This window comes from Apodemus sylvaticus, chromosome 22, assembly GCF_947179515.1.
Source record: "Apodemus sylvaticus chromosome 22, mApoSyl1.1, whole genome shotgun sequence".
Classification (NCBI taxonomy): Eukaryota; Metazoa; Chordata; class Mammalia; order Rodentia; family Muridae; genus Apodemus; species Apodemus sylvaticus.
In genome coordinates this window covers 22,711,050-22,722,039 of record NC_067493.1, presented here as the reverse complement: position 1 = coordinate 22,722,039, position 10,990 = coordinate 22,711,050, and the positions used below count along the sequence as shown (strand labels likewise).

General features: G+C 47.7%; 1 protein-coding gene across 2 annotated transcripts; it reads right to left on the bottom strand.

The window, feature by feature from the left end:
- Window positions 1-3,444: 3,444 nt before the first annotated feature.
- Window positions 3,445-10,188, bottom strand: Ocm2 (oncomodulin 2). Of its 2 annotated transcripts, none has more exons than XM_052168743.1 (5): window positions 10,032-10,188; window positions 9,237-9,305; window positions 8,055-8,187; window positions 7,499-7,608; window positions 3,445-3,719 (listed from the first exon to the last, which is right to left on the bottom strand). In XM_052168743.1, exons 2-5 carry the CDS (start codon window positions 9,295-9,297, stop codon window positions 3,694-3,696), a joined length of 330 nt encoding a protein of 109 aa, XP_052024703.1. In that variant the 5' UTR covers window positions 9,298-9,305; window positions 10,032-10,188; the 3' UTR covers window positions 3,445-3,693. The 2 variants fall into 2 exon arrangements, with proteins under 2 accessions (XP_052024703.1, XP_052024702.1); XM_052168742.1 differs by lacking the exon at window positions 10,032-10,188 and adding an exon at window positions 9,426-9,522.
- Window positions 10,189-10,990: the final 802 nt, after the last annotated feature.

Below are 10,990 nucleotides of genomic sequence, written 5' to 3'. Positions count from 1 at the left end.
GCATTTGGGATGTGGAAACAGGTACATCACCAGTTATAAGGCAGTCTGAGCCGCAGAATGAGTCTGTCCCAAAAACAGTTTTGTTGTTCCTATAAGCAAACATATCAGGGTCTCACATAGCCCAGCCTGGCTTCAGAAGCCATATGTAGTCAAGAATGGCCTTGAATTCTTGATCCTATTGTTTTTTACTTCCAAATGCTGAGATTTCCGATGTACACCACCAGTTTCGGTGGTAATCCTGCACCTCAACCATTAAGCCATCCACAAAGCTGGCTTTAATGTTAATTCCATTAATCCCAAACTACCTCACCAAGCTACAAGCTAAGACCGGAGTTAGATTAAAAAAAAAAAAAGTTCAAATTAAAGCCACCGTTGCAGCCTTATTTTATAAAAAAGCAAATAAAAAATTACCAAGAGACTTAGTTTTTCAGTTATGGAAAATATATTGCAATCTGGACCTTCGTTTTAAAGTCTCAGTATTCAGCTCTGTGCTGAGAACATATTTGGCTGGTCATCTGCAGATTAGGTGGACATAGCAAAGTCCAACGTGAGAACAAAGCTCTTTGTATGCATGGTGACACCGCCTCTGGCTGACAGACTTCGTTAGAGTATTCCTGTTTTGGTCCCGGAGTTGCTACATTTAAAGTTTTCCCTCAGTCCAAAAAACTACAAGAAAATCAAACTGAGGAGAAATGTCAGAAACAAATTTGTAAATTTGTACAAGACATGCAAGTGTGTGTGTGTGTGTGTGTGTGTGTGTACATTTGTATCAGTGAGGGTGTGTTCATGTCACAGTATGTGTATGGAGGTCACAGTATGTGTATGGAGGTCAGGGGACAGCCTCCTTCCATCTCATCTGAGGAGGAGCTCCATTGTTTTCTGATGTTTACAGCAGGCTAGCAGGTCCACAGGATCTCCTGGACTCAACTGCACAGCAAACTCGTACCCAGTTAGCCACCTCCCTGTCCCTCCCTGATTGTTTAATTGTCCCTCCTTCTAAATAAAGACTGTGAGATTAAGTTCCTAAAACCAAGTTTGAAGATTATAGATGAAGAGAATTTTCGATTGTTTGTTTGTCTGGGGTTTGTCATTTGTTATAGCTTTGGGTTTTTGTTTTTGTTTTTGTTTTGTTTTGTTTGAGTCAGGATCTCAGTGTGCAGCTCTGGTGGCCTGGGACTCTCTCTGTAGACCAGGTTGGCTGCAAATTTACAGAGACTCACCTGCCTCTGCCTCCCAGCATTGGGATTAAAGCGGTTTAAATACTCAGTAATATGTTCAGTGTGTGGGCATAGTGTAGGAGAGCGCCGGAACCTGGTAAGCACCAGCACTGGTTCAAAAGGATGAGGTCATTGGGGGTGGAGAGATGATTCAGTAGGTAAAGTGTTGTACAATCGTGAGGGACTAAGTTCGGATCCCCAGCACCCAAGCAGAGCATTGAGCAAAGCATTGTGGGACATCGCTCTCAGCACTGAGGAGCCAGAGATGGACGGGCTCGCTGGTCAGCCAGCCTGCCTCGCCTCACCAGCCCCAGTTCAAGTGGGGCTCAAAGAATAAGGTGGAGAGCAATTCAGGAAGACATCCAGCACTGATCCCTGGCCTACACACTCAAGTGCACATGCACACACGCGTGTGCACAATACACACACGCATGTGCACACATACACACATGCACACACACACATACACACACACTCACACAAAACTGCTAGAAAAGTGCTCCAGGAATCCCAGGTGGCCCCAGCTCTCAGGGTCAGCCAGAGCTTTAAGTGCCCCTTGGAAAACAGCCTAATGGGAAATTCCTGGCTTGAGATTCCCCAACCCTGTAACAGGACCCTTGAGGTCAGCTTCCAACGGGACCAGCAAGTCTAGGTGTGACCGGCTCAGGTGTTGTCACCTGTGAGCCAGGAAAATGGTGGCTGAGAAGAAAGGGGTCGTGTTGGGGGTCATGCGAGGGCAAGCCAATCTGAACACTTGTTTCTCCTGGAGGGAAAAGTTAAAACAACTCCAAAACGAACCTGTTCGTGTTGAGCTGTAACAGCGCGTAATCTGGGCTTATAACCCAACTCAACTGACTTGTCTCCTCTCGCTTGTATTCAGAGTTCTCTTAGCGCCATCCAATGCCCAGCGGCAGAAAACAAATGTGTCAGAGTAATTTTTAAACTAATATTCATTTATTGGCAGGGAGGGGCTCTGTGCCACAGCGAGATTGCAGAGGCCAGAGGATAACTTTCAGGAATCGGTCTCTCTCCTTCTACCAAATATGTCCTGAAGAAATATGTCCTGAAGATAGAACTGAGGTCATCAGGCTCTGAGGAACATGTCATTACTGGCTCAGAAAGGATGTAGCCCAAGTTGGTCACAAACTCTCCGTGTAGCCGAAGCTGGCTTTGAACTTCTGATTCTAGTGCTGTGTGTGTGTGTGTGTGTGTGTGTGTGTGTGTTCCTTCCCCTCCCCCCAGACAGGGTTTCTCTGTGTGGCCCTGGCTGTCCTGGAACTCACTCTGTAGACCAGGCTGGCCTTGAATTCAGCTCAGAAACCCGCCTGCCTCTGCCTCCCAAGTGCTGGGATTAAAGGCGTGCGCCACCACTGCCCGGCTGCTCCCGTATCTTGAACTTTGGGATTTCAGATGTGTACCACTGTGTCTGGCTCATGTAGGAGTGATCTTATGCTGACTAAAATATTTCTGAAGAATATTACTTTCAGAGTTAGCTGGATTGCTGAGAATACAACCCCCAGCAGGACAATAATATTTAGTTGCAACACTTACATACTTTTAAAGCCAGATTCCAAAACAAACAAAAATAATTCCCCTGTTCCCTCATGTGTAGTTCCAGTGTGGTTTATTCAGTGGTTGAGGGCACCTGAGATCTTTGGAAAGACTTGTGTTGGTCCCATGACCTTGCTGAAGAAAAAAAAGCAACAGCAAAACCACCCATTGTAGCTGGGTATGACTGTACACATCTTTAATCCCCCTACCTTTGAGGAAGAAGACACAGGTGGGTCTTTGCTGGGTCAAGACCAGCATGGTCTCTCATAGGGAGTTCCAGGCCAGCCAGAGTTAAATTTTGAAATCCTATCCCAAAACAAAATAAAAACCCATCATGATTAGTAGGGTTAACTTGGCAGGATCTAGAGACACCGTGGAAATAAACCTCCAGGCCTGTCTGAGGAACTGGAGTGAGAAGGTCTACTGTAAATATGGCTGGTCCCATTCCCCAGACTAGAGTCCTGCACCCAAGAAAAAAGAGAAAGTGGGCTAAGCTTCCCCAGGGTGGAGGGCGTGTGAGCATCTGCCTTGCTGCAGCCACTGAGCCTGCCCACTGTGATGACTGTGCACCCTCAGACTGTGAGCCAGCTTAACCCTTTCCTTTCTTAAGGTCCTTTCACCGTACATTTTGTCACAGCAAGGAGACGAGTAACTTAAACACCCATTCATCAGCCAATGATGAGAAATGATTTTATTGGGTGATTTTAAAGGCATGGTCTGCCAGAAGAGAGCTTACAGAAGTCATCAGGATCTACCCACCACCATCAAAGATAGAAGAGCCACGCGCCGTTGCATTCCCTCAAGCACAGAGCACGTTGCAGAAGGGCTTCAGGAGGACTCGGTAAATTAGTTCGGGATAGGATGGGGAGCTTCCCAGTCCCAGGGCTTTTGAAACCTTCTGGTAGAATGCCCCTTCCTCTCTTTCTTAAGAATGCACCATTTCCTGGAATTCTAGAATAGAAGATGAGAGAACAGACTCAGAGCAGGTGGCTCGGGGTTTTGCAGGTGTGCCGTCGCCCTGAGAATTCTGAAGAGGGAAGAGAAAGATGAAGTTTCTTCCTAGAGAAACACAGTCCCATTCGGGATGTGCCCGGAAGATGCTGTGAGCATCGGTGACACAGCTCAAGTGTCTGCAACATCGTGTCCAGCTTTCTGCATCGTTTTTTTAGATAGGATCTCCCTGGGTAGCTCTAGTTGGCCTCACATTGATCCTTTTGCCGCAGTCTCCAAAGCGCTGGTATTGCAGGCTTTTGCCAGATGCCTAGCTTTATGTATATATATATATATTGAGACAGGGTCTAATGTAGACTTCTAGTCTCAAACTTTCTATACAGCCAAGGATGATCCCAGGCATGGGATTGCATGCCTGTGCAGCACTTCTTCCTCTGCATAATCTGTGTGTGTGTGCACATATATGTGGAAGTGTGTGGGATACGTTATGTGTGCATGTGTGTGGATGCTTGTGTATGTACACGCTTTGGGCGGAAGCCAAAGGCCGACTTTCTCAATTACTCTCCACCTTATGTATTGAGGCAGGGTCTCTCACTGGAACCTAGAACTCAGGATCTACGCAATCTAGCTTGTCAGCTTTCTCCAGGGAGCCCCTGTCTTTCTGGCATTACAGGTGGGCCACCCGGTCTCCCAGCACTTACCTGGGCTCTGGGAACTCGAACTTCAGTCCTTAAACTTGCGTGGCAGGTGCTTTTGACCTGCAGAGCCATCACTCCAGCTGGCCCCATGCCTAATTGTATTTAACAAATACCTTCATATCTGCAGCCCCTGGGGTTAGAGCTCAACTCAGTCATTTCTCTCCAGCAATGAAGAAATTTGGTATAATTGCTCACGGTAAACCCGTGATGTATTCTCTAGCTCATTTCAAATGAACGCAGAGTTTTCCCTTCACTGTTCTGTAGATGCTATAGTATTCGATAGAGTAGAACTTTAAACAAAATTTCCTTCTTCACTGAGCCCTAATCTTAGCCTTCCCCTCAAAGATTATATTACTAAAAGAAATATACTGAGAGTCGCACGCACGCGCGCGTGTGTGTGTGTGCGTATGTGTGTATGTATGTGTGTGTGTATGTGTGTGTATGTGTGTATGTGTGTGTATGTGTGTGTATGTGTGTATGTGTGTGTGTGTGTGTGTATGTATGTGTGTGTGTGTGATGTAGCTGTGAGCCCACAAAGGATGGAAGAGGACATCAAGAGTCCTCCTCTCACTCTCCACCTTGTTCCGTCGAGACCGGGCCTCTCGCTGAGCCTGGAGCTAGCTAGGCTGGAAGACAGCAAGCCGCAATGAGTCCCTGTCTCCACTTCCGACAGCGCTCGGGTCACAGGTTTGCACGTGGCCTGCCCAGCTGTTTATATGGGGGCTGTGGTCCAAGCTCAGGCCCTCAGGCCTGTGGTGCAAACATCTTTATCTACCCAGCCATCTCTCCAGCCCTGGCACCAATAAGCCCTGGTACACAGCGAAATTGAAAATGGAGATTTGCTTTATACTAACTGGTCCAGCTTTTATCTGTTTAGACATCTTTCAGTGGTTGTGGCTTTTTGTACATTATCATTTTAAAATTTGAGACAGGGTCTTGCTTCCAGAGCCAAGGCTAGCCTGGAATCTATGAGACGGTCAAGCGTGGTCTTAAACTCCACAGCTTTCCAAATGCCACCACACCGTAGTTGTGTTTGAATACATCAAGCTTCCTTTGTCTGCGCTATTTCATCCAGGTCACCTACAGAAGCTGCATTGACTCGGGACGTGAATTGTGATAGCATATTTCAGTAAGAATCTAAGGTTGGGCTTCTTGATGCACGCCTACAATCACAGTGCCAGAGAGGCAGCAGCAGGAGAATCAGGGGTTCAAAGTCAGCTCCTCTACATATCAAGTTCAAGGCCAGCCAGGGCTGGATAGGAGATCCTATCTTCGAAAAACAAACAAAAGAATCTCCTTCAGCATTTTTCATTCTCTCCGATTGGAGCCACAAACAGGATTCCCCAACTACCTTCTGAGTCGTTGCTTAAACAGAAATGTCAGCAGCTCAATAAAATCAAACAGTCCACAATGTTTGAATCTGGTCCCCTGCACATAGATGACACCGTGGATAGTGTTCGTTTATTTGTCCTTTATTGTCACTATTTGTTAGTGGTGGTGGTGGTGGTGGTGGTGGTGTGTGTGTGTGTGTGTATGCGCCCATGCATGTGTGTGCACATGTGCATGTAGAGGCTAGAGGTTAACATCATTATCTCCCTCAATTGTTCTCACCCTTCTTTTTTTTTGAGACAGGGTCTCTTGGAGACCTAGGCTCACTGACTTGGCTAGGTTGGGTGGTGACAAGCCCCTGGGATCCACCTGTCTTCCTGATCCCCCCTCCTCCAGGTGCTGTTCTCACAAGTGCATGCCACCAAACCCAGCTTTTAACACAGCCAATGGAGCTCTGAACTCAGGTCCTAACCCTTGTGTGGCAAGCACTTGACTGAGCCATCTCCCCGGCCATGTCCTCTGTTTAGCACCACGTAAGGTGGCCAGTAAGCTGTCTTTGTTCTAATCCTGGCAGACATCTCTTGTATTATTTTCAAACTGGACCAAAGCACCTCGTAAAATAGTTTGGAAGGCCAAGTGGTCAGCTAATCCCTTCATCTGGGGGTGGGTGGGTATTCTTCCAAAGTTTATAGGTAGTGACCAGTTCATAGTTACAGTGTATCATGTAACACAAAAGTGTGTGTGTGTGTGTGTGTGGCCGGGTGGTGGTGGCACACGCCTGAAATCCCAGCATTTGGGAGGCAGAGTCAGGCAGATTTCTGAGTTCAAGGCCAGCCTGGTCTACAGAGTGAGTTCCAGGACAGCCAGGGCTACACAGAGAAACCCTGTCTTGCAAAAAAACAAAAACAAAAAAAAGTGTGCATGTGTGTCTGTCTGTGTGTGTGCGTGTTTGTGTGTGTGTCTCTGTCTGTGTGTGTGCATGTTTGTGTGTGTGTCTCTGTGTGTGTGTGTCTCGGTGTGTGTGTGTGTTTGTGTGTGTGTGTCTGTCTGTGTGTGCGCGCGTGTTTATGTGTGTGTGTTTGTGTGTGTCTGTGTGTGTGTTTGTGTGTGTCTCTGTGTGTGTGTGTCTCTGTGTGTGTGTGTATGTGTGTGTGTGTGTCTCTGTGTGTGTGTGTGTGTGTGTATCTGTGTGTGTGTGTGTATCTGTGTGTGTGTGTGTGTGTGTGTGTGTGTGTGTGTGTGTTGAGACAGAGTCTCACTCTGTAACCCCGGCTGGCCTTGATCTCCTTGTGCTGCCCAGGCTGGCCTCAAACTCACTGCAGTTCTCCTATCTCAGCCTCTGAGGTACTGGGGTTACAGGTGTGAGCTATTGTCTTCCAGAATTGTGTGTACACGTGTGTGGAGGTCAGAAGCCAGTTTTGGGGAGTTTGTCTCTCCTCCTACCGTGTAGGCCGCAGGAAGAAGAACACAGGTCACCAGACTTGGTAGCCGTTACTTACTGAGCCATCTCATCAGCCCTATCCCAGAATTTGCGTGTGATGAGGGCTGGGCGGTGCTGGGGACCAATTTCAGACATGCTCAGCACATGCTGGACCCATGAGCTACCACATGTCTACGCACAGCTGGCATGCTTGCCCATTCACACTCTGCGGATGAAAAGACTGAATTCATCAGAATTCAGAACCCCCCACCCACACACACACACCTTTGGGTATCACCCATGTCTTAGACAACATGCAGGAGCAGACCTACCGTCGGCCCCGATCTTCCCATCTCCGTCATTGTCCGCTGCATCCATCAAGGTCTTGGTCTCTGACTCAGTCAGTTCTCTAGCATCACTCTGGAACTTCTGGAGGAAATACCTACAGCACCACAAAAAGCTGGTGGCAAGCTCCTGAAAGCCCCTGCACTCTGTCCCTGCCCCCCTCCCTCCCTCTGTCACTCTCCCCTCCCCCTTCCTTCTTCCTCCCCCCCCCCTTTCAGTCCATATATCTGACAACCACAAACATCAGCCAAGGTCTAGGGAGGAGAACACTCCTTTGCCATAGAAACCGATGCTAGATGTCTATCGCGTTTCGTTGTTCCGTTTACTGTAGGAAATCCCTTGAACAAATCTCCTTTTGTTCCTGGTCTTCAGTGCCACAGTCAGTGCCCCAGGTGGGTAGAAGGGTGGACAATTTATATTCTTTAATGAAGTTCAGATAGACATCCAATGCCAGGGCTGCCCCATGGAGAAAGCATGGAGCAGACAGGGGCGCCACACCCCATCCCCGCCCACCCATGTGGACAGGCTTAGTACACAGCTTACTTGAGTTCATCTCCATCCAGGTATCCACTCTGGTCATTGTCTATGTACCGGAAGATATCCCTCACTTGGCTGGCGGACATCTTGGAGAGGCCGGATGTCTGGAAGAACTTTTGTGGTTCAAAGGTGTCTGGGTCTAAAGAACAGAGACTAGATTAGCCCGAGGCTCGGTGGGTCACATTCTGTGTCTGTGCTCAAGTAACAAAAACACAAGCTATTGAAATACTTTCCTAATGTCCCTCAAGCTACATGGACACTTGACTCTCCCGAGACTCAGAGGGCGAGTCTAGGTGGTCTGTGACGTCACCTTGTTCCATCTGGTTCAGGTTTCCCTTTCCTTTCGATTTTGCCCCCCTCTCCTCAGTGTTTTCCCCAACCATTCTCACTCAACAAGCTGCACGCCAAGTTCACAATGTCACGTGATTGGTGGGAAACAGTGGATTCAAACAGGCTTAAGAGAATAAGTACATTGACTTACTTTTGCTTGTTTGTGGCTAGCCTGGAACCCACTAGATAGCTCAGGTTAACCCTGCTACTCAGCTACAACCCCGTCCAGACTTTTTCTATTGAGATTTTTTTTCCCAAGTACTGGGAGTTGAACTTGGGGCCTTGTGCAAGCAAGGCAAGTGCTGTACCACTGAGCTACATTCCCAGCCCGCAGTGACTCCTCCCCCTACCCCTTTTAGTAAATTCCTTTCATCTTATGTAAATATAACCACATACGTAGGTCTCCTAATTCCTATCAGAGAAGTTCCACTGGCAGATTCTGCAAATCTTCTAGCAAAGTTCACATCTTAATCTTTGCTGCCTTGCTGGGGGTGGGAACCAGGAGCCTTCCTGGTGTCACCCATCACCTTTACTGTGTGTTTGTTTGCCTGCTTTTCAGACAAGGATCCATGCAGCCCCGGCGGGCGTGAAGCTAGGAATGATCTCAAACTCCTGATCCTCCTGCCTCCATCTCCCTAGTGCGAGGAGTACGGGTGTATATCACCTGTCTACACAATGATGGGGCTGGAACCCAGGTCTTCATATGTGCTGGGCAGACACCTTGTCATCCACTGAGCTCCAGCTATACCCCTTGTTTGTATCCTGAGACAGGATCTCACTCCGGAGTCCGGGTTCTCTGGAACTTGCTGTCCTTCTGTCCCAGGGCCACCATGACCTGCTCCCCCAGACCCCGGTCACCTTGGCATTCCTGCAGAGCTGCCGCAATGTCATCAGCACTCAGAATGTCCGTGATACTCATTTTTCCACCTGGTCGAACAGAAGAGACAAGCTGTGAGCAACGGTGACAGAGAAATGGGAAGAACACACCCTCTCAGCCACTCGCTAACGTGGTGGATCTCTAGGATTTTAAGATGTGGCGATAAACACCTGTTAAGTGATGAGACAGAGTAGCACACCAAACCCAGATACAGAAGAGACTCCAGCCACCTCTTGACAACATGATTGCTCCTGAATTCACTCCAAACTTGAAGTTAAAAAAAAAAGATCAAGCTAGTCACGGTGTGCAATCCTGGTACTCAGAAAGGAGGAGGAAGAACAAGAAGAGGAGAAGGAAGACTTTGAAGCAGAAGCAGCAGCAGCAGCAGAAGGAGGAGGAGGAGGAGAAGGAGGATTCTCAAGAGTCCAAGAGCATCCTTGACTATATAGTGAACTTCAGACCGGCCTGAGCTACATGGCCCAGCCTTTTAAAATTCTAAAAGCAAATAAAAGTTTTTTTCCCCCCTTAAAGTCCAATCTTCTCGTAAAACCTTTACTTACCTAATCAAGCATTACAGGCAACTATGGGTCACTTAAATATTAGCCAAGCAACAAATACAACAGCACTAGCATGTATCAGCCAGAGAATTGCAATACCGCAGACCCCTTGTGGAAGATTAGCCCGTGCAGCAGAGGTGAAAATCCTCCCCAGTGCCAAATCTAATACACTATGTGTAGAGAAGATCTCGGGGTCCGGTAGGCCCACCAGCTACTCACCAATTTAGATTTAAAATCAAGCGGAGGCAAGGAGTTGTAGGAACAAACAGAAAAACAATGCAGATGGGCTTTCACCACCTTATATAGGACTGAAACTGTGATCGTTCAACCTCTTAGATTTCATGTTCGGGGATCAAGTGTGTGTAGCTCAGGTGTCTTTACCTTTGTAATGAAACCTTGCACACTCCCTGTTTCTCTTTTCTATTTATAGAAGGGTGGGTAGGGACAGCATGTAGAGAGAGAGAGAAAAAAAAAAAACCTCAACAAAGCTTAACTAAAGTTTCAGTTCTGTGAACAAACCTGCTGGTGACATGTGGAGCCTGCTGGGGGTGGGGGGAGGGGAGGCGGCTGGGATGAGGAAAGAACATGGGGGTGCTCTATGAACCTAAGGCTCCCCAGATGTTAGTGGTTGATGGTTTGTTTGTTTGTTTGTTTGTTTTTCAAGACAGTGTTTCTCTATGTAGTCCTAGCTGTCCTGGATCTCACTTTGTAGACCAGGCTGGCCTCGAACTCAGAAATCTGCCTGCCTCTGCCTCCCAAGTGCTGGGATTATAGGCGTGTGCCACCACACCCTGCAGTGGTTGCTGTTTTCAGATGTGCAAGGTTAACATCCCTCTACGGTGGAAAACCTCCAAAGTCAGTGTCACCAAGGTCTTTGGTGACATAATTTTTCTCCCAACATCTTGACTTGGGCATTGCCCTGCTGAATCTGAAACCACTTGGGAACACCAAATGTGTCCGTGTCAAGTTGTGTTGTTATGACACTCACCAAATCCCTAAGAATGGTCATGAATTTTTGACCTCCACTGGAATTCTAAGGGTGCAGAACCAACCTCAGTTAATGTCGTGCTGGGGATGGACCCTGAGGCTTCCTGTATGTGAGGCAAACACTCCTCTGTCTGAGTCGCACCCTCCAGGCCCACCATTTTCCTTTTTTGAAGTGATATTTTTCCGTGTTG

Coding starts and splice junctions, on each gene's coding strand:
- Ocm2 (XM_052168742.1), bottom strand. CDS start 9,498: ATGTTGTCAAGAGGTGGCTGGAGTCTCTTCTGTATCTGGGTTTGGTGT. Junction 7,609..8,054: donor CTGGATGGAGATGAACTCAA/GTAAGCTGTGTA, acceptor GTGGTGCTGTAG/GTATTTCCTCCAGAAGTTCC. Junction 3,720..7,498: donor TGGGAAGATCGGGGCCGACG/GTAGGTCTGCTC, acceptor CTTCTATTCTAG/AATTCCAGGAAATGGTGCAT.